The 23,063-nt window shown below is 40.1% G+C and overlaps 1 protein-coding gene across 3 annotated transcripts in view; it reads right to left on the bottom strand.

The window, feature by feature from the left end:
* BICC1 (BicC family RNA binding protein 1) overlaps positions 1–23,063 on the bottom strand; it is a 223,286-nt gene that overhangs the window by 111,961 nt on the left and 88,262 nt on the right. For 2 of the 3 annotated variants that reach the window (XM_050958574.1, XM_050958575.1), the window contains exon 3: positions 14,400–14,469. In XM_050958574.1, the coding sequence (XP_050814531.1) occupies positions 14,400–14,469 (70 nt within the window). Of the gene's footprint in view, positions 1–14,399; positions 14,472–23,063 lie in introns of those variants that run through there. The other variant, XM_050958576.1, reaches the window with a different exon arrangement.

Here is a 23,063-nt window from a genome sequence, read left to right as displayed (position 1 = left end):
CTATTCACTATGAAGACAAAATATGCATAATAATAATGCTTCTACATTGCTTATCTACTCTTCACACATAGCTAATGGCTTCATTCTCAAGGTTAGGACAACACATTCTATTCACTACTACAATATAGCATCAAATTAGGTAAAAAGATATAGCCATTTTCTGGAATGCCAGTTTTATAATAGGACAAAAGAAAAAAATAAGTAAGTAACTGCCGCCACCCCCAGCCATATTCTTTTAATAACTGCAGAAAAGTTGTGCATATGTGACAAATATAGAAAGGAATGCTCTGACTTATACTATACAGCCTGTCAAGTTCACCAATCTTGTCTCATTGCTGCTTTGTACTCCCCTTCTGTCTATGTGCATCTGCTGTCTCTTGTTTTATACTTCAATTGTAAGCTCTTTGGGGCAGCAACTGTTCTTGTTTTGTTTGTACAAAGCCTAGCACAATGGAATACTGGTCCATAACTAGGTGTTAGGATAATATAAATAAGCCATTAATTATATACTATGTATATAATTTAAGTGTTGTTTCTGTAAAAAGTAAAGATCATTAAAATATAATAAGATTAAAAGACTTTCCCTAGAAACAAAAAGATGTTTTAAAGGGGAAAACCACATTTTTTGTGATGCCTGTTACGGTCACAATTGAAGACTACCTCACCAAAGATAGTCCGCAGCTGGTTTCACACTAATATTACTCCCAGTTCAGCTTTTAATTTAAATTAGAATAAAATTCAGGCCATCCATGAACTGAGGTGTGTCCCAAAAGAAGTGGAGGCTAAGAATTACTCAGAGGTGCATGCAGTACAAGGAGTTAGAAAGAGCATGGGGATGAGAGGAACAATCAAGGTAGGGGATATCAGAAGAAAAAGGAGGATATCATACACATCTGAAGCCCAAGGAAAAGTAGAACATTTGATGGTAGTAATTTGAAGACTTTTCCAATAAAGACTTATTTTTTCATAAATTCTTCATTTTGGCTCACTGTCTTTCAGTCCTTGTAGATATTTATGATGAGGTTAAATAAATAAAAGTAATTCTCACTCATGATACCATACACCAAGGGTAATGGCACGGCTATTACTGTATCAGAATGCAGGATTTTAATCATAATTGTAATTTTATAATTAAGCATATATTAAACACACTGTCAGCTCTCAGGATAAGTGGAACGTTATGGAAGAATATTGGTTGAGAAGATGTATGTGTTCAAAAGGCCAGACATTAAACAGGCTTTCCTACCAAGGTTGCCATGTCATCCTTCAAGAAGAGTAACATACACTGCACTCTCTTCTCCTCCCCCAAAACTGCTAGCATCAGCTCTGCAACATTCTCAGTGCCTGCTGGCCTAAAAAATAACAGTCTTGAAGTCAGTTCAAATGCTTAGACTAATGTGATGCACACATAGCTCTATTAGCCAATCTGGCCAGATGTCAAGTTTAAAAACAGAATAATTATAAATTTTAAATCGCGGGTCTCTTGGACACCCAGTAACTGAAAATACAGTTCACATTTTTCAGACTTGGGTGTTAAAAGTAGAGGAACTAAACATGTGGCCTGATTTTTGAGTTGCTGAATGTCCACAACTCCCATTAAAGACAGAAGTATTTGTAGATGCTATGAACTCTGAAGCCACCTATTCCAATGCCATAGAAAATGGAACAATGTAGGGAAACCAGGGAGCAGAAGTAGTTTACATAGAAAAAATGAAATTTGAGAAGCACTGTAGACCCCCGTTTCAGAGTTTCACAGGAGACAGACTTTTCTATTAAAATGGATGATTTATTCACAGCTGCTAGTCAAAAACAGTATAAATGCACTGCATATTGTATGTTCTGTACAATGCATGATGAAGTGATCTGTAATTAATCAGTGTTAAATCTAGTTATAAATAGACCATGCTAACTCCTTTTCACCCCCTTTCTGAAAACAAATAGTAAACTTTTAATCTTAGAACTGCATAAAAATTGGGAAGTTGTTCCACCAATAATTTTCACCCAGTTTCCAATTACATAATACAACGGAGTCTTTAACTGGAAAATAATCTTTAATTTTAGTATATTTTCTTGTATCTTTTTTCTACTGTTATACTCTTCAAAACACCATCACATTGGGGCTCCCAGCCGTAAAATGATAAAGCCCTTACATGACTGAAATGTAGTTCAGTCCCCAGTACAAAGAGGGATCAAATCATTTTTAACTGCCAGGGAACTATTGTGTTGTAACTGGGTTTCCTCAACAGATGAGACAATCTCCAGGGATGTGAAACAGAAAGTACTGGGGAAAGGATGGAGAGGAACAGCAAACTGAGCCCATTTCCCTTCTCCTTAAAGCAGTAAATAGCCTAGTGATCTGATCGAGCAAGGTGTGTAACTTTTAAAATTAACCACTGAGTACTGAGGTACCTTCTTTTTAAACAAAAGTTTTTCCAATGACCACTGAAAGAAGTTCTGTTCTTGTCTCTGTGATTTGTGCTTATCAGAATCATTTTTATTATAAACAGTAAATTTCATTGATGTCAAGAGATCTGTGGTGCTACAAACTTGACACAGATATTTGTATAATGTTAGGGTCCCAGACTACTTGAATATTCCCTTGTAGTAAAGTTTTCCTACCCATCTGTTGCCACCTCACAGTCCTGTTTATCTATTTTTTTAAAAATAGAATTATAGCCAGACATCTTTCGTTGTGAACCTGTTAGATCTCAGCAGAGTTTGTCTGCTCCATACTTTGAAAAGGAACCAAGGAACATCTAGAGGCAGCAGAAAGTAGAGTTGGTAATTCAGTTGTTGGCTCTTTTCTGAGTCAGTTCTGAACTAAAACTACCAGCCTCTTACAAGAAGAAACATGTTGATGCAGTGTGGCAGCCTTTCCAGCCTTTACTTTCTTTAAAAAAGAATGAGGGTAAACAGCAGCCCAATACAGTCATCTTTTTTAAGGGGAAGTTGGATGGGGGTAGAATTAGGATCAGCTCTCTGTTAAACATGAATAACCCTCAGCCCTGCTATGATATCCAATGAAGCTTCGTATGGCTCCTCCATGGCAGCAGCAGGACTCTTTGGTCCAGCAGACATGTGGGAGGAGAAAAGTAGCAGTAGAAGTCCACTGTAACCAGCATGGTATGGCAAAGGCAAGATCAAGTACCGCAGTAATACAGAGATGGGACAAGAGGAACATATGGGACAACCCTTGAAACACAGCAAAAGGATTCTTCCCTCCTCCTACAGACACCCCCTATCTTTCAGCCTAATGTGGTAGTACCATGCTCAACACTTCTGCCTAACTTACATTCAGTCACATCTATACAACCCCACTGAAGGCCTTGAGGTTTCAGGGGTGTCACAGAAGGCATAATCAGAACACAGTTACAGAGTTGTAATTGAGGGCATGATTTGGCCTGCGGTACCCTTGTTTACAACGAGAAGAAAAAGGGACAGCTTGATTTTCATAGACCATATTGCTTAAATTTTTTTAAAAGAAAGACTTCTTACACAAACAGCGTACATTTGGTATGAAATCAGTGCCACAGTTGTTACAGAACTGCACTTGAATGTATAAAATTAATTGCTCTTCCACTTTCACTGATGATATTTTATTTTTAAAATGAGGTGCGCAAAATACAAAACAACCTTGATGTATCCACAATGTAGCTGAACAAAAAACATATTTGCTATGCGGTTCGTGGCTTTCTGCCAAGTGTTATGCTGATAAATTATTATTTAACAAGGGTAACCTTATTTTTCCTCTGAGGGATGTTGAGATTCACTCCAGTTACTCACTCACAAAAGCTATATTGCATAATGAGAAGGGATGAATTTCTTTCTTTTAAGAAATGATGTAATCCTTTAGTGGAACACGTGAGTAAGTTATGAGGTGTTTGCAAGTGTAACATTTAAAAACTGCTAAGCTATCATGCTGAACTGATGTTATGGAAGCCAGGCTTTAATATATGAAACTTCATTACAAAAAAAATATTAGCACAAACATTAAAAATCACCCATTTTGATATAATTGAAAAATTCTTGTTGTTTACAGTCTCTTTTTACATACAGTGATTGAAAAAAAAATTCTTAAGTACTTATTAGGAACAAATACCTAAGAAAACTTTTCTGAACCACATTAAATTAGAGTTCAGCTATATTTGAAAACTATATCAAAAGAGCAGATCGTCAATTCATTCATATGCATTCAGATGTTTGTATTTGTATAAAAAAATCTTGTTGGAATAACTCAGATGACAAGCTTGCGTTCAATATTTTAGTTTAAGGGTCACAGAATTCAAACAAACCCTTGTCCCTAAATTCATTCTAAATTCTAACTTATCCAGTTTCGTGCAAATCAGACTTTAATTTTACAGTGTATTGCTTCTTCAATGATGAAAGAACTTTCCTGCAATGTAATATGTATTTTTCCTTGAAAGGCCAAGGCCTGCTCACCCGACTTTTTGGGGGGCATCAGGGCATAAATGATGTTGAATTGATCTGTTCTGTGCATAAGCAAGAAGAAGAACACTTCTATGCTTGTTATTGTCCGGGCAATAATTAATCAAGTCTTGTTCTATACAGCTAATAATGGTAGTGGTATTTTTCCTAACTTGGCTACAGTTGCTACTATGCCTCTTAACACATCAAAACCAAGTCATCAACAAAATGACCAGACTATATTTGGTTTGGGTCTTCCTTATGTGATCTTCAGTCAATATAACCACATAATGAAATTATGAGGCTAGTCAGCTGTCTAAGAGTTCTCTCTACAGTATCTAAGATGTAGGTCCTGAATGAAGAAAAAGATATAAACTAAAACTCAAACAACTACAAGGATTGGAATGCCAGCATTGCTAACCCACAGTGATTTATTTCCATCACTTATGCCATCAATGCAATTGTATTTTAGATCCTCTCTCTTCCTCCTCATGCACTCCTCCAATACTTTACTTAATCAGACATACTACTTCTTGTAGGTGCTTCTTTCCTGACATCATCTCTGCCTGTGCACTAGGGCAGCGGTTCTCAAGCAGGGGTCCAGGGCCTCCTGGGGGCCACGAGCAGGTTTCAGGTGATCCTCCAGGCATGCCTGGTGTTAGACTCGCTACAGCCGAGGGAAGAAAACTGAAGCCCCGCTGTGCAGGACTGCAGCCTGGGGCCCTGAGCATGACCACCTAGCGCTGATGTCAAAGCCTGAAGCAACTTAGCCTTGTGGGGACCCCTGTGATGGGGGGGCCTAGGCAACTGCCCTGCTTGCTGGGCCGGTGCTACCATTTAGGCGACCTAGGCAATGGCCTAGGGCGCCAGAATTTTGGGGGGGGGTGCTATTTTGCTGAGGGGGGGGCGGCACGCGGGTCCGGTGGACCTACCGCAGTCATGCCAGCGGACGGTGTGCTGGTCTAAAGGCTCCGGCAGACCTACCGCAGTCATGCCTGCGGCAAGTCCACCGGAGCCTTTAGACCAGCGGACTGCCCGCCGGCATCACTGCGGCAGCTCCACTGGAGCCTTTCCAGTAGCGGACCGTCCACCGGCATGACTGCGGTAGGTCCACCGGGGCTGCGGCGAAATGGCCGTCTGCCTAGGGCGTCAGAAACCCTGGTGCCGCTTCTGCCTGCTTGCTACCCCTTAATGCTGGCCCTGGCTTTTATATGCAGAAAAACAGTTGTGGCCTAGCTGGGCCATGGTGTTTTAATAGCATTTTCAGTGAGGCTCAGAAAGAAAAAAGGTTGAGAACCGCTGCACTAGGGTATACAAGTTTCCGGAAACCTTCTAACATTTTTAGTGTAGAAACCCATGTTACATTTACTATATCCCTCCACAAATAACTACCCAAGGCCCGCCCCTTTATTTACAGAAACATGGCATCAGTAGTTCTTTAAGTACATAGGATTTAGGGTCATATCAGTCTTCCCTAATTCTTTTCCTGTTCAGAAAAGAAAATAGCACTGGTGTTGGTGGTGAGAAGAGAGGGCATCTATATTTTGTTTTACTGTACTTCTTTTTACATGAATTTTTCATTAACTGCTGGATTAACAACTGTGACCAGGTTGACAAATTACTTATTTATCCATTAAACATACACAGCTCAAGCTGTAATAGTGCAAGCTTGTGCTTGGAGGGAAGTTCAATCACAAGATATATTAAGTACTTTGTCTCCCTGCTTAGAATGCTAATGAAAGACGACACAGAGAGGGGGCCAGAAACATTTTTAAAGATTCTTTTTAAAAACAAATGGCAGCATAAAAGGTACAGCAAAATAGGAAAAATCTCAAATTAAAGGACGGAGGGGGGAATGAAACAGGAGGCAGCGAGAAGGCAGATACAGGATGAGAAAAGACGACGTGGCAAGGTAAACAGAAGAAAGATGAGTGTGTGTATAATCTGAAGATAAAGAAAAACTAGAGACTGATCTGTGGAAGTAATTGTTGTTAGGTGGTGTTAGGCACTTGCAACCCATGCAATCGCAGGGGGCCCTGAGGCAGCGAGGGCCTCCCTGAAAGCCAGATCCAGCCTGTCAAGCATCAGCTGCTCCGTCTTGCTCAGCACTGAAAATAGTGTCTGCCGCACAGCATGACCTCATACACCCCGTACAGGAGATGACAGTGGTAGGAGCCCCCAGGGAACAACCATCACCGTGTGGAAGAAAAGTGTAGGAGGAAAAGAGGGGGGAAAATGGTAAGAAAATATTTACCAAATAAGGGAGGGAAAAAAAAGAGTAGGAGTAACATTTTCAAACCCACTTCAGTGATTTAGGAGACTGAGAGCTCATCTATATAGACAGATGCTGAGTGCCAAGCCAGGTTTGAATTTATACCACACCAGTCTGCCACATAGAATCACAGAAGATTAGGGCTGGAACAGACCTCAGGAGGTCATCCAGTGCAATCCGCTGCTCAAAGCAGGACCAACACCAACTAAATCATCCCAGCCAGGGCTTTGTCAAGCAAGGCCTTAAAAACCTCTAAGGATGAAAATTCCACCACCTCTCTAGGTAACCCATTCCAGTGCGTCACCACCCTCCTAGTGAAATAGTGTTTCCTAATATCCAACCTAGCCCTTCCGCACTGTAACTTGAGACCATTGCTTCTTGTTCTGTCATCTGCCACCACTGAGAATAGCCTAGCTCCATCCTCTTTGGAACCCCTCTTCAGACAGTTGAAGGCTGCTATCAAATCCCCCCTCACTCTTCTCTTCTGCAGTTTAAATAACCCCAGTTCCCTCAGCCTCTTCTTGTAAGTCAAGTGTCCGAGCCCCCTAATCATTTTTGTTGCCCTCCGCTGGACTCTCTTCAATTTGTCCACATCCCTTCTGTAGCGGGCGGACCAAAACTGGACATAATACTCCAGGTATGGCCTCACCAGTGCCTAAGGGTATGTCTACATCTACAATTTTGCAGCACTGGTTGTTACAGTTGTATTAGTACAGCTGTATAGGGCCAGCGCTGCAGAGTGGCCACACTTACAGCAACCAGCGCTGCAAGTGGTGTTAGATGTGGCCACACTGCAGCGCTGTTGGGCGGCTTCAAGGGGGGTTCGGGGAACGCGAGAGCAAACCGGGAAAGGAGACCAGCTTCGCCGCGGTTTGCTCTCGCGTTCCCCGAACCACCCTGCAAACCGTAGGGAAGGAGACCTGCTTGTTCGGGGAACGCGAGAGCAAACCGGGGAAGGAGACCAGCTTCACCGCGGTTTGCTCTCGCGTTCCCGGAACCACCCAGCAAACCTCAGGGAAGGAGACCTGCTTGCTCGGGGTTCGGGGAACGCGAGAGCAAGCCGGGGAAGGAGACCTGCTTGATTACCAGAGGCTTCCTCAGGTATGCTGGGATACCTGCTTATTCCACGGAGGTCAAGAAAAGCGCTGGTAAGTGTCTATACTTGATTACCAGCGCTGGATCATCAGCGCTGGATCCTCTACACCCGAGACAAAACGGGAGTACGGCCAGCGCTGCAAACAGGGAGTTGCAGCGCTGGTGGTGCCCTGCAGATGTGTACACCTCCTAAGTTGCAGCGCTGTAACCCCCTCACCAGCGCTGCAACTTTGTGATGTAGACAAGCCCTAAGAGAGGGGAATAATCACCGCCCTCGATCTGCTGGCAATACTCCTACTAATACTGCCTAATATGCTGTTGGCCTTCTTGGCAACAAGGGCACACTGCTGACTCATATCCAGCTTCTTGTCCACTGTAATTCCCAGGTTCTTTTCTACACAGCAACATCCCCCATGAACACTGCTACAGCATGCTAAAAATCCTAGAGTGCAGCTTGATGTACTATGCTTTCAAATAGTTGTAAGCTAAAGCTGGACTCTGGGACTTTCAATATACTGCACTAGTGTCCACACAGGATGTTACTGCATGGCAAACTGGTGCACTGTAAATTCATACCCCTACCATGCAGACAATACCCAAGTCTCACTTTCAAAATGATTTGGGCACTTAGAAGTCCAAGTCTCACTGGAAGTCAATGGAATTTAGGCTCCAAAGTGCTTCAGTCACTTTTGAAAATAGGACATGGGTGTTTTTGAAAAATCTTATCCTAGAATTAAATGTAAATCACCAGCTCATATCACTCTTCACAATTGCATTCACAAAGCATTCTTAAGGATGTATAAAATTATTTTTTCATTATTTTGACATTATAGAAGTGTGCCCTTAACTATGAGTCTCACAATGAGAAGAAGAACTTTACACAATTTCAAATTCTCTTGCAAATTTGGCAGCACTGATGAAACAGTAGTATGTTTGAATTACAAGAATCCAACTAACATCACAATTTGCCTACCTAACAGATTTTGAACAAAGGAATTTAAATGGCCATAAAAAAATGGAAACACTCAAGAATTCTCTATTCTGCTGCTGACACACAGGCAATTCCCTTGTGTGCACATCAGTAAGAGTGCCAACCCCAACAATTCAAAATCATGAGTGATACCTTCTGGCAAATATCATGGTATTAGCTTAATAATTGTGTCATATAATTAAATAATCTTTGGGGGCCATTATGGGAAGTTCTTGCCTCAACTTAGGCGTGATCTTCAACTTTGAAAGTTTATATGCACATCACGTAAACACAAAAATGCAGACTGGTCTCCCTGCTGGATAACACGTATGGAAAACCACTTTCCCCTCTTAAGTAACCACTAAGGTAGGGGAGCAAGGTTAGAAGGCTGAATTGGAAGTAAGGTCTTTGGTGATCAGCAAGAGGTCTGGGTAGTGAGATGAGCTGGGGCAGGGTAAGGATGGAGAGAGGGAGCTGGCAGTAATATGGTCAGTGGGAGAGAGTAACTGATAAGATGGCATAGCATTTAGGGGAGTGAGGAGTATCCAGAGCCCTCCCTGCACCATGACTCTCCCCATACTCCCCTGCTTTCTCTCATCAGCTTTTCCCACTGGCTCATTGTTACCTGCCCCTTGGCACCTTAGTAAGGGGCATCTTCCTCCACCCTCATCTCCCCCTGCTGATTGACTAGTCTCACCAGGTCAGAGCTTTAGATGCCCAAGGCCTGCTGCATGTAATCTTCAAGGCTCTCACAAAAGTCACACACAGAAAAGAAGCTTTGGTGTTCCTGTGTCACGAAGGACCACGAAGCTGGGGTGAAATTGCCAGTCTTGGAATGATTAAATTGTCCCATAAGTGCTCAGACTTAAAAAATAAAATTAAATTAAATTAAAAAGGGGGGGGCACCTCTACAAAACACCACTACATTAACGAAGGCAGGAAAAGCAGTAATACTGTCACAGATCTTTAATCTCCCAGTTAATAAAGACCTGAAACCTGTGAAATACCTGCTTCAAGAAATGTAACTTGGTCTTATGTACAAGAACACATTTTTAGCTTCCTTGACTTCGACAAAACAATGTTCAAGACTACATCAGATTCTACCTTTACTGTTCAGTATCCCAAAAAATGTGCAAATAAAGGCATATGAATATATAAGAAAAAATACTTCCCATTATATCCCCTAGTATCATAGAATCATATCAGGGTTGGAAGGGACCTCAGGACGTAATCTAGTCCAACCTGCTGCTCAAAGCAGTACCAATCGCCAGACAGATTTTTGCCCCAGATCCCTAAATGGCCCCCTCAAGAATTGAACTCATAACCCCGGGTTTAGCAGGTCAATGCTCAAACCACTGAGCTTTCCCTCCCCCGCCTCTGATTATCATAGGAGTGAGGGACTATGCATCGTCCCATCACTACTAACGGCTGTCACTCATTTCTCATTCTCTCCCAAAAGTTTGCAAATAATTACTTCTAACTGACAAAATCTGAACACATGGTTTCCTTCAAAACTTATTTTAGTGTTTGGAAAAATTATATTTGTTTGGAAAATAAACATATGTATTTCAAAATGTTTTATCCTCAGCTCCTCTTCATAACAACACACACTAAAGCATCTGTTACTTGTTAGAGCAGGAAATTCCTCTGTTTTGATCTTTATAAAACAGTTCAGAGTCAGTAATTAACTTGTGAATTCTGGCTTTTGTGAAGTCATACAGGATATTTTAGCAATTTTGTTAAAAACAGGATCTTCAATAGGCAAATTCCTTACATTCTCAACAGATGGACAGTCCAAAAGTAAAATATTCTGGGAATCAACTGTTTAGGGGGGTATATATCAAGTTTGCCATCATGTATTAATAAATTACCATCCTTAGTAATAATCATACATATATCATCTGATACGTAGCACTTTCTGACCATGGGTCTCAAAGCTTTATCAACATTTCACAGCCTAAGAAGAAAGAGGTTAAGTGACTTACCCTTTTTCAGGTCACTTAACCTTTGTGCAGTGGTTCCTCTCACACCACAACTTATCTGCAGTGCCAGAAAATATAACTGGGTCTCCTGACTCCCACTGCCATGCTCTATCTACTGAACCATGATGCATCCCATTGCAACAATTACAAGTGTTAATGCTCATGTCTAATATATTAACAAAACAATATACAACCAGTCATTCCTGGAATGGCATTAATAACTGCCGATCATAAAAGCCAGATGATACAACATTAGTGAGAAAATACTGTAGTAAACCATAAGTATTTTCATGCTAGATTGAAAAGCACACAATATATGAACATACAACAAGGATGTTTTCCTGATTATAGGGTTTGTTTGTTTTTTCAGATCAATAACAAAAAGCCACAAAATACATCTACCAAGTACTAGCCTACCAAAATTTCAGACCATCTTTACTAGTAAAAGTTACTAATTTGGTGATGGTGAAATACTGTCCTAGGATTTAGAGCATAAGATAAATGTGGTATGGGGTATCTCCATTCAAAGTACTAAAAGTTTTCTGCCTGTCAGTCTGTGGATCAACAATTCTTTTCTATAAGCCTTAATTCCTGTTCCTCCCCAACAAAGTCATTGCTAATTAGGTACTCATTTCCTCGTCAGGAAGATGGGCTACAGTCAGAGGTCTCAGAACACTGAGTCTGCCCACAGACAGTTGGCTGGTTACACTGTGCTGACTCTCCTCCTCAGTTCCAGCTGCTAAATTTTATGAAATGAAGTCAAGATACATCAAACACTTTCCCAGTATTATTTTTCCATATAAACAATCGCTGTGGCTGCAAATGGGCAATTTATTTAAATGTAAATAGGATGAGAAACAGTGTGGATTATAAAAATGTGGCCCATCTGATCTAAAATTCAGGAACACCTAGGGATAGGTTCTCTCCCTACATATTGTTGTAATGTACTATCTTGTGTGTATGTACACAACCTCCCACCTATACAATGACTGATCAAAGGATACAAGTCTTTAGCCCTGATGCTGCTCACACCCTGTCACCCAAAACCTCACTGACCATTTTAGATGGTGTATCACATTGTAGAAACGTCTCATTGGCAATCTACCACCTCACTAAGTTTCTTTTGGCATTAAGATTTTCCAAGCTTCTCATTCTCATAATGTGTGCATGCTTTGGACTATATTTCCTCAGTTGTATTAGTTGGCATTTTTCCAAGGTAGATTTCATTGTTATTTTCTGCTCATGTTTCTAATCTCTATGACCCGTTTTATTTCTCTTCTCTCACTGGCATTCCCCCTGACTTCTAATGTCATAAACAAACTTCATTAATTCACTTCTTATTTCTTTTCCTAGCTCATTAATGAAGATGTTCTAGTCACCTACACTTAGCCCTGTTCCCCATGTGATGAACTGGGAAAATGTCTGTATTATATCTTGTGGCTATTATCTGTGACTGTTTCCCAGTTCAATTGTGTGATATTCTCTCATATGAATGCATAGAGCTAAATCAAAGCTGTAAAGAGGTTGTTGAGCAGCCATGCAGGAAAGGTTCAATGACAAAATATGACAGCCTCTCAGGTACCCAGCTTCAAAGGAGTTAAGATAACTGGGCCATCAATTGGTGAGAGAATATACCTACCTGGCTCCCATCAAGGCAAGGACATTTTGCTCTTTAATAAGCCTGGGATGAAAAGGAGCTCAAAAAGCTCACAAACCTTAGAAAAAGGAGAATTTGAGGTAAGCTGAGAGTTACTGGCCAGGAGGCATGAGTGAAAAGGCTGACAGTCCCAGCTCAGAGATGGAGAATAAGCCACATATGCCCGAGATGTCTGTGGATGAAGAGGTAACGCTTAGGTAAGGAAGCATGTGTGCTTATTTTAAAATCAACTTCTCAATGCACTGTGAACCTACCTGCTGGGCAAAATAAATCAGGCTTTGTTTTGAAGAAACTGTTTCTGTCTCACTGCAAATATATGCTATTACAGGCTCCCAAAGAGAAATGCTTGCAGGATCCAACCCCAGTTACACTTACTGAATAGTCACAGTTGGTAGCCAGGAGACTACCCAGGTCCTAGTTTGAAAATGAGTGAATTGCAGAATTCCACCCAGACAGGTAAAGGGCCTGATGCATAATACCTGCAGGGCTCCACCCCAAGAAGAGACAGCAGTGCAGTTAGCTTGGTAACTGTGACAACCCAACCACAAACCAGAACTCAATACATTGCTATTGCTCTACCCTTTGTTCATGGCTTTCAGCCAAATTTCCACATAATGGTGTGGATACCAAGACAGATTTGAATTAATTCTGCATGCAAGACCAAATATCAAATATTTTATTAATTAAAATCTAAACAGTATAATATGTACTGTTTTCCCTTTACTTTTTTTTTTTTCATTCTGTTAGAACAACACAAGGAAACTCCCCCTCCCCGCATCACCTTCTCATTTACATCTCAGGCTACAGCAGCTTGTGAAAGTCATGAAATACTGAGCCTAAAGTAAGCAGAAGAGGATCCAGGTGGAGAACAGGTCTTCATGGAGACTTTGCTTTTTACCACAGATTATAAGCATTCCTTTCCTACCTATGTGATTCTCACCTCTCTGACCACCACTAAATAATTTTTCCCTTATGCTTTCCATCTAGCTATTCTTACCTCAAGTGGTATGCATTCCTAAACACATAGATGTGCTTTCTGTCTCCATGCAGCATATAGGGAGAGGGAGGAAATCTCTCTCAGGTTTGGTCTCTCTGGCTCGCAAAAAAATAGAGCCTGCACCTTTATGAACAGATCTTTTTGTCCTCTCATGAGTTCTTCCTCTGTTTAAAAGGTTACAGGAATATAACCGTTTTGGTTTATGAAATGAAAGTTTAAGAGTCTACCATTTATCAGAGATTTTAAGAAGTTTACAAGTGTGAATGTCTAACTCCATTTTCTGACATCTTTCATTTTGCCACCATCAACTACTTTTTGTGGTTATTTTAAGTTTAACTAATTGTTTGCAGCACTGAAAAAGGTCCATCTATCAATATTCTTCCCTTTTGACAAATATTTCCCTTACATTTCAAATAGATGTATGGACAATCCATCTTGGTTTTCTCATGTTTACTTTCATCTGTGCACCAGTGGCAACCAAAATGCCCTCGGCACTGTGACAGACGTTTTTAAGTCAAATATTGCTTCAATAGGAAATCAGGTGACACACACACTCACTCATTCCGACAACAGTTTGATTTCTTGACCTATTGATCTTAAATACAATCAGTGTCCAGTTGCATAAATAAAAAAATATCACGCTGCTTATATTGTCTTAATTTGGACTTACAAATTTAGACAAAGTTGTAGACATAGCCACGATTACATTGACAACCAGTCAAAAGCTTCAAACACATTTAGAGTTCTAGACTAATTGCGTAATTTAAAATAAATTGCTACACAATGTCAGCTAAAGTTCTAAAGCTTACAAGACAATTCAAATGAGTAGACAATCAACACTTCTCCAAGAAAAATAAAAGAAGATTCAACAAAGCTTTAAGGTCTAATATTATAAAAAATCACCACATCTGTGATTAAATTAAATGCTGTTATTTCAGCGTCGACTTACACCAAAAATATATATACATATATATATATGAAAGTAAAAGAAGTGAATATACCTTTTTTGGACTTTGCCCCAATCTTCAGCTTGGATGGCCAAGCAATCTGTGTGTTCGTTTCTTCCATAATCTGTTAGAAGAAAAAAATAAGTGAATTTGAAATGCAACTTTCTCACCATCATTCTATATCTTCTAGTGTTCCTTTTTTGGTGAGATCATATTAATCTCTTTTACACATGCCCTAGTAAATACATTTGAAAAGTACAGCTAAGAAAAAGGTTTTGAGGCAAGTTTGTGTGTGTGAGGACAGGAGGTTGATGTCTCATGATTCAAAACAGCCTAAAAGATTGGAAATAGGAACCAAGGAAGTAACACTTAAGTAGCCTCATCCAGTTGCCATTGGAGTCAAGGGAATGACCCCACTAACTTCAGTGGGAGTTTGATAAGGCCCATAGTGACAAAAAATCTATTTTCTTCAATCAAGTATAAAAGTATTTTTACATAAATCCTAGAATTTTAACAGGCTCATTTTGAATGCTTACAGACTAAATTACTTCTGCTTGCATTCAGTATATGCTGCCTAAGTTTATGTTTCACTATTTTTTAGTTATTTTAAATTTGAAGAAGAAATGCTATCCCTCGAATAGTTTATAATCCAAAAAAAATTTTGCTTATTAGATTTAGCAGCTCATGCATCCTTTCAAAGTGCTAGAACTCCAATTTTTCTGAAGTCAGCTGATGTGGCATGCAACTTGCCTATAAAATGTTCACCCTCGGAACATTAACAGAAAAATACAAGTTATCTTGCAAAAAAAATTCCAATTCTGTGGGCCACATCCTCATCTGATGTGACTGCACTCACTTCAAAGGAGCTACATCAATTTATTCTAGTAGAGGATTAGGCTATGTATTATTCAGTAAGTAATTTGCTATTGTGTGCTCATGCCTTACAATTTAATAATATGTAATATTTCATATGGTTTTAATTGCTTCCTTTCCAATTATACTAACAAATATTTTATAACTCAAACAACGCAGTTGTACAGTAAGTGCTTTTGAATACCTTTTTACAAAAAAAATTTTTTAATTTATTGAGCTAGACATTTTGACAAAAAAAATTCCAATCAGCAATTGGAAAAAAAATGCCAAACAGTACAATTTAATCTATCTTGGCACTGTCCACAATATATATATATAAATTAAATTCCCAAAATAAATAACCAGACCACTTCAAAAAGGAAAATTAATACATTAAGAAAACCAGAAAAAACATTCCAACATTCATCGGTCCAATATGGTAGCAACGTCCTGGACAGACACACTAATTTAAGAATTCCTAAATGTATACTCTCTGTTGCCCAAATCAATAATAGAATTCCTCTATAGTCACAATTTTAGATTAGCACACCATGTGGAAAACGTGAAAATGTCAGCCAGGACTCACTGTACTACACTTTGTATGTGTTTCAGCAACTATGGGATAATAAAATTCAGCTGGAGGAAGACATTTCCAACAGGGTGAAATTCTATCAGGAATATATAAATATTTCTCAAAAGCCTCCAGTCCAGATGTGAAGAAATCCACTGGAAAGAAATCTCAGTCACAGATCAACCAAAACTCCCACTCAAATTGATTTCCACAAAGGAAAGACTGGAGCACATGGCAGTTTGAAATCTCACTCATTATTTGAAGTGGTCACACTTCTGGAACTACCAAAGAACGTACAAGTTTAAAAAAATAAACCAGCAAACCCTTTAAAAACATAGGCAAGTCTACTCAAGTACAGATGGGGAAACAATGGTACTGTGCTATGCTCTTCCCGTCCCTCTCGATTTAGTGGAAGCCATTCTCCAGACAGACTATAAAATTCAGGCTCTGAAGCTGAAGAGAGCCTAGAAAGGCCAACCACACTCTGCCACGTTCTCTTCAAAGGCAAATCAGCACTAACGTATATGAGTTCTGTTCAACGTCCCTGTCTACTAATGGAGGGCTCTACAGGGAGTGACTATCATGGGAGCTTTTGACAGCTCAGTTCCTCTGCAGACAATGTTAAAGTTGCTTAGCTAGGAGTCAATGTAGAGGCAAAAGGCCTCCATAAAGATAGTGATGGCCAAACCCTGTGCTTCTGGGGGGCAGGAAGGAAAGAGAACTTTCCTCATCACAACAGAAAAATCAGAAAAGTTTCTTAACAAATGCATTTTTCAGTTATTTCAGAAAACTGGAGCCCATGACCACTGTGATACAAGAATCTCTCAATGGCAACTGGCAAGGGGGTGTATCATGGTTACAGGAATTTCCTGAATCTGGTATCTACGTTCGGGTTCACCTAAGAATGTTATGTGAGGTCTCAAACGAAAGCTGGCATCACATTGGTCATCCAATATCATTGTGAAATGTATGTAAGGACTCAGCATATGTTTTTGTAAATCTGTATTGGGAGGTTGGTCACCAGCAAAAACAGGTTTTCTGTCAGAAACAGGACGATTATCCATCTGTTTACATGTAAACTGAGTGTTCTGATTCACAATGGTTCTATCAACAGTCTGAACTGAAAGCAAATGAAAGATTACAAAAAAATTTCAGAAAGAATCTAACAGGAAGAAAAACACCAGGGGGAGGTGGGTGGGTAGGGGAAAGAGGTTCACTTCAAAAGTTTCTTTGATTATATTTGGGAGGCAAAAATAACATGGGCATCCCTCACTTAGGAAGTGAATGGACATCGAATTTGCTTCATGGAAGTGTGACCTCAACCAGGCTTGGTTGAAAACACCAGAAACAACCTTGGGTGAGAAACTTCTTTAGACCAGAGGATAATGGTTAGTTTAGTCTCTAGCAAGCCTGTTATGGATTTTGTTATATATGTAGCCATTTGTTTCCAATATTATTACTAACTAACTATCTCTTGAACCTCTCTTCTTTGATAAGTTTATTCCTGTTTTCAGGATATATGATTAGCTGGGAGGAAGGAGTTAAAAAAAAAAGGCAATAAAACAAGGAGGATGGGATGCTAAAGAGAAAGATCAGCCATATAAGTGGCTGCCAGTGGGGGAAAAAACATCATTGGAATAAAAGGTACACACCACTAGTCCCTTGTCATCTCAATAAAAATATGGAATTCTCTGTTTGGAACAATATTAGGAGGAAAATCCTTCTATATCTTTATGTCAGACCAAAATGAAATTCAAACCCTGTAATCTAAAAGGTGTGCACATTTGGGGGGTACAGAAAAGAGAGACACTTGGGATTTTCGAAAGCATCTAGGGGAGCCAATTTTGAAAAGACAAAGTCAATAGGAGTTGACCACCTACCTCCTTTAAGCTCTTTTGAAAATGCAAGCCTATATTTTTACTAAATTTTACAATATCTAGGCTGATGTCCTATTAATTTCCTCTCACCCTTAACATGAGAGACAGTTACCCTACCTTTTCATAAAGTATTTGTTTGTGATTAGAGAACATCAGGCGAAACAGAATACCATCAGTTTACCAAGACAGCCATGCCTGGGTGGATATAAATTAAGTATGTTCTATGAGTCCATAATCTCAGAGCAGATATTACAGGGATTTCTCATTTTATATACTACCATCCAACTCAGATTAGTAAAGTTTACTGTAAATGTTACAATCAGTTATCAAATCTCCTACATAAGTTTGCAAACCATGTGCAAATATGGAAAAAAGAAATAGGAACATGCTTCTTTATTGTACTGTTGTATCTCTTTCTTCATTTTTGCAGCAATACACTCATTCAGTTTCACAGTTATTCTAGTCTTGTAAACTATTTTTACTACTTAAAAAGCTTCCTATTTTCATTAGTTTCTTTCGAGAAATGACTAGCCATCTAGTGATACTTTTTTCCTGAAACAAAACTGCAAAGCAATCCACAAAAACTCAGTTGGGTGGTGGCAATCAAAAGACAAGTGGTTGAGGCAATATCTTTTATCGGACCAACTTCTACTGGTGAGGGAGACAAGCTTTTGAGCTGTCTGGTCTTGGAAAGTCACACCTAAAACAGCTAAAACAAGGTGGAATGGATTATTCAGCATAAGTAGTTAACACATTCTAATGGATCATTCAAAGTTAAGTGGCCAGTTAACACCTCTGCAGTCACAGGACCAAAAACGAGGGGTTAGTAGTGTTGTAATAAACCATAGATCCACTGTCTTTATTAAGACCATGATTTTTACTGTTTATGCAAAGTTATGAATCTAAGGTATCAGACTCGTCTTTGGAAGGTGCTGTGCAGGTTCCCTTTGAGGATAAGGATTGAGAGGTCAGATATGGAGTGACCACTTTGTGAAATGGGTTTGTCTCTGGGTGATACTGTATTTTTGTCTTATCATTTTCCTGTGTGAGTTCATTTGAGAGCACAGTGATTTTCAGGTTTCACCTACATAGTTATTGGAGCATTTAGTGCATTGAGTGAGGTATACACATGTGACTTGCATAAGAACAACCCATGGATCTTGAAAAGGTGTGTCGCAGGGGCATGAGCGGCTCTATATATTTTGCTGCCCCAAGTACAGCAGTCAGGTGGCTTTCGGCGGCATGCCTGCAGGAGGTCCACTGGTAACACGAATTCGGCGGCATGCCTGCGGGAGATCCACTAGTCCCGCACCTTCGGTGTACCCGCCGCCAAATTGCTGCTGAAGCCGTGGGACCGACGGGACCTCCCATAGGAATGCCACCAAAGGCTCCCTGTCTGCCGCCCTCACGGTAACCGGCAGGCCGCCCCCCCGCAGCTTGCGGCCCCAGGCACGCGTTTGGTGCACTGGTGCCTGGAGCCACCCCTGCGCACAGGGTACTGATCATCATAGCATTGGAGGTACGTCTGCAGGTTTTGCAACTGTTGTTCTGGCAGGGTCTGGTGCCAATTTCAGTTGGTGGGTCCCAGTCTGTACGGAACTTGCTCTGATGATGAGCTTGGTGAGTTGTCTGAAGGCCAGAAAGTGGGGTTGCAAAAGAGCTCTTTCAGGATGTGGTCCCATCAAGTATGGTTGTAATTTTTTAAATGACACCTCACACGGGTTTCAGAGTGGGGGGCTAGGTGACAACTAGGGGTGTGAAGTCAGAGGGATTTTCTTTCTGTATTGAAGCAGGTTCTCTAACGGTATTTGGGTGCCCATTCCATGATGCAATTGTGTACTCTGGTGGAGTATCTTTGTTTGGTGAAAGTGGGTTTAGATGGGTTACAGTGTGTATCTCGGGCTTACTCCTGAGAGCATACGCTGTGGTATCTGTGGTAGCCTGGCTGTAGATAACAGATTTGTTGGTGTGTCTGGAGTGGTCACTGGATCCGAGAAGGTAGGTGTGGTGATCTGTGGGCTTCATCAATATAGTTATCTGTTCAGTTTCACTGCTGAAGCTGGTTGTGGTGTCCAGGAAGTTGATGCTGGTGCGGGACTGTCCTAGCAAGAGTTTGATGAATGTGGCAATGGAAGGCTTTTATTGGGTAGGGATCAATATAGAGCCACACATTATGCTGAAAACAAGCAAGAGAGAAGCAAGGAGTAGATAAATAATATGGGTATTTACTTACATTTTAATTACACAAGTACTTAAATTACTAAACATATTGGGTCAAATTCAATACTGGTGTAAGCAAGTGCAACTCTAGAGGGGTCAATAGGTGTTTCACCCACTTACTACAAAGCTGAATTGTTTTGGAAAGGTGTGGATAGGAGAAGAGGATTCCTGCTTATCAGAATTATGTAAATTGGAAGACTGTCTGGGTCCCAGGCAGGGTAATTGTGCAGGTACTTTGGTTGCAGAGCTACAACTCTGCTTAGGTTTCTTGCCTGTCAGATGATCAATTATTATGCCAAATAAATGGGGAAAGTGGTTTTCTTCAGGTGAGTGAACGAATTGATTGATTGGATGGGGCTTCACCAGGAGATGGAACACACAACAAAAAACCTGGTCGGCTGGAAGGAGGATACTCTAAACTGGGGGAAAGAGGGGCCTGAGCCCACCTTGTTGGACAGACCCAGATGGAGGGTGCTGAGACTTTCTATGCTTGAGGTCCTGAGAACTTACCGTGCTGTGTTCAAACATACAATAAGCCCTTCTGTTTTACACTGTCCGAGAGTCAGGGCTGTCTAGAGATCGAGGATGCATTGCTCCTTCTCAGTGCTGAGGCCCTGGGGGACTCCCTGAGGGAGCTTATGGAGGAAGACAGGCCTGCTGCAGGCTCAGAGGTGCAGTCCCAGAAGGTGGAGGGGCCAAAGGGCATCACCCCAAAGAGCTAGAGCAACCATCGGGAAGGGCTGTAACATTGAAGGGTGCTAACTCCCAGGGACCAAATGGAGCACAGAGAGCATGGATCCTGTGAGTCTGTGATGACACCGACAGCAGCTGAGAGCTGTGGGGTCCGCACCACCCCAGGGTGCAGGACTGAAGCAGAAAATGCCATGGAGGTTTCTGAAAGTCACAGAATCCGTGATCTGCATGACAAAATCTTATCCTTACTGCTAACATGAGAAACAAGGGAACATTTCATGAAATTGGAAGGCCACAAATTTAAAACTGATAAAAGGAGGCTTTTGAAAAAACACAAAAACAAAAAAAGCCACAGCCAGCCAGCCCTTGGAAGTTACTGCAACAATATGTCACTGAGACCAGGAACTCAGCAGGATTCAAAACAGTATTTTGCATTTATGAGGCTAACAAGAACATCTAGAGTTACAGTAGTAGGAATGGAAAAAAAAAAATCTACCCTAGAAGTTTGGAAGAGATATAAACCCTCATGCTTCAGAATATAAGCCAGCATTGGAATGGGGTTAGAAAGAACTTTTTGTTATGAGCAGGCTATTCTATAACTGCCCTCTTCAGAGTTTGTTGCACATTGCCTTCAAAGTATCAGGGAGCGGCCACTGTCAAAGACAGGTTACTGACTAAGAAGGATCACAGGTTTGTTATGGAAATTCTGTCTTCTTAAATTTGAACCCTAAGAATTGCTCTCCCTTCCCATCATCCCAAAGGAGGCCTCAAAGACCCAGCTTTCTCAGAATTGTCTCAGGGTCATTTTCTCTTTTAAAGGTTGGTACAGTAATTATAGGAGACTGACAAGCAGAATCCACCATTGCAAGACTTTACTCTACTCAGTTGCTACACAAAGCATTCACTACTTAAAGGAAAACTCAAGGTTGATGGTCCCAAAATATATTGAAATAACTCACTGTGTTGCTCATTGAAGAATTACTGTTATATTTGGTTCCTAAACTTGACTGACACCAGTGCAAATGACAATCACAGAGCACTTGATTTCTTTGCAAGTCTGAGGGTTTCCCACACTGTACTTCATTCCTGTGAGCAGGCTCAGTACGAAAGCCAAGAAAGCTGAACTGATCACAAAAAGTTAGAAAATTGAACTGTAACCGATGAGCCTTTAAATCTTCTGTCAAAGAATTCTCTTCCACTCAGAAAACAAAAATACACACTTGTTCAGATGGATAACAGAGTACTAGTATCTTGAGAAAGAATACAAGTTTTACTTAATAGCCCTATAATTTTAGTTGCAGTAAGCAGAATTCAGAAATTTGAATAAATTCTTGTTAGAAATTTAGACTAAGCCCTTAATGATGAAATAAAACATTGTAGGCCAAGATGTACAAAAGTGACTAGTCATCTTGAGACATCTTAAACTCATATCAATTAAAGATATTAAGTTGGGAATGTGGTCCTCAAACACTAAATACTTTTATATTTTATTGATAAGATTTTTAAAACAAAAAACTGTTTAGTACACAGAAACACACAGTAAAATAAACTAGATTACTGAACAAGCAAAAGACAGAACTGAAAATCTACAAAGCCACCAGAATAGCACATTGTAGTTTCACTGGAATTACAGTATTTGATTTGCTAAATATTTTCTATACAACTTCCACTGTTTCCTTTCAATTAACCTGGTCTCTCCTTGAATTACTACTGTCCTCTTAATAGTGCCTCAAATACTTAAAGAAATCTCCATAAAGAAAGGAAAATGGAAAAGAGTGGCAACAGGAGAGGATGTCTGCTCAGCAACAGAGAATCTCGCACACATCTGGAGTGGGCATAGATGATTATATATATCTATTACATATATAACTTATATTAAATACAAGGTCAGCGTCTGAATAAGATTACTAAACATGAATCACCACTAGACACTAAAATATTCCCTTTAGGACTCTTAGTAGACACCCACAGTTTCTTAAGTTTAGGCAGGTAAGTCCATACCAAGCTAGACATGCCACACACAGTTGTTTTAAGAAAGGCAATTGCTTATTTTGGTATATAGTGATATTAACTGTATAAAAGTTCAAATCAGAAAGAGAAAAAAATATAGTGGGTTGTGTAGTGGTCCAGCTGCATTTTACTAAGTTTCCAGTAGCTAAACCTAATCTCCATTCATCCCACTGATTCAGTATTATGTGTTGCTCAATATTCCTTTGTCAATTCTAGGCTTGCACCATTTCCTGATATTAAGGATTCAGAGAAAATGTATTTTCTCTAAAGTTCTCATGCTTTCAATTATATCTATTTTAACTATGGAAAATTCAATAATAAAGGTTTTTTTTAAAAAAAACCTCAAATCATTAGGCCGAACAACATACAAGAGAAAAATCCTGCATCAAGACTGATCAAAGCCAGTTGTGTGATGAATCACTGTTTCTGTCACTCTCTCTGTCCTAACTTTAAGATCTGAAACAATTTTAACCATATAATGCAACGTGGCTGGAA

Source organism: Gopherus flavomarginatus, chromosome 6, assembly GCF_025201925.1.
Source record: "Gopherus flavomarginatus isolate rGopFla2 chromosome 6, rGopFla2.mat.asm, whole genome shotgun sequence".
Lineage (NCBI taxonomy): Eukaryota > Metazoa > Chordata > Testudines > Testudinidae > Gopherus > Gopherus flavomarginatus.
The sequence above is the reverse complement of the archived record's forward strand: the minus strand, read 5'-3'. Positions and strand labels throughout refer to the sequence as shown.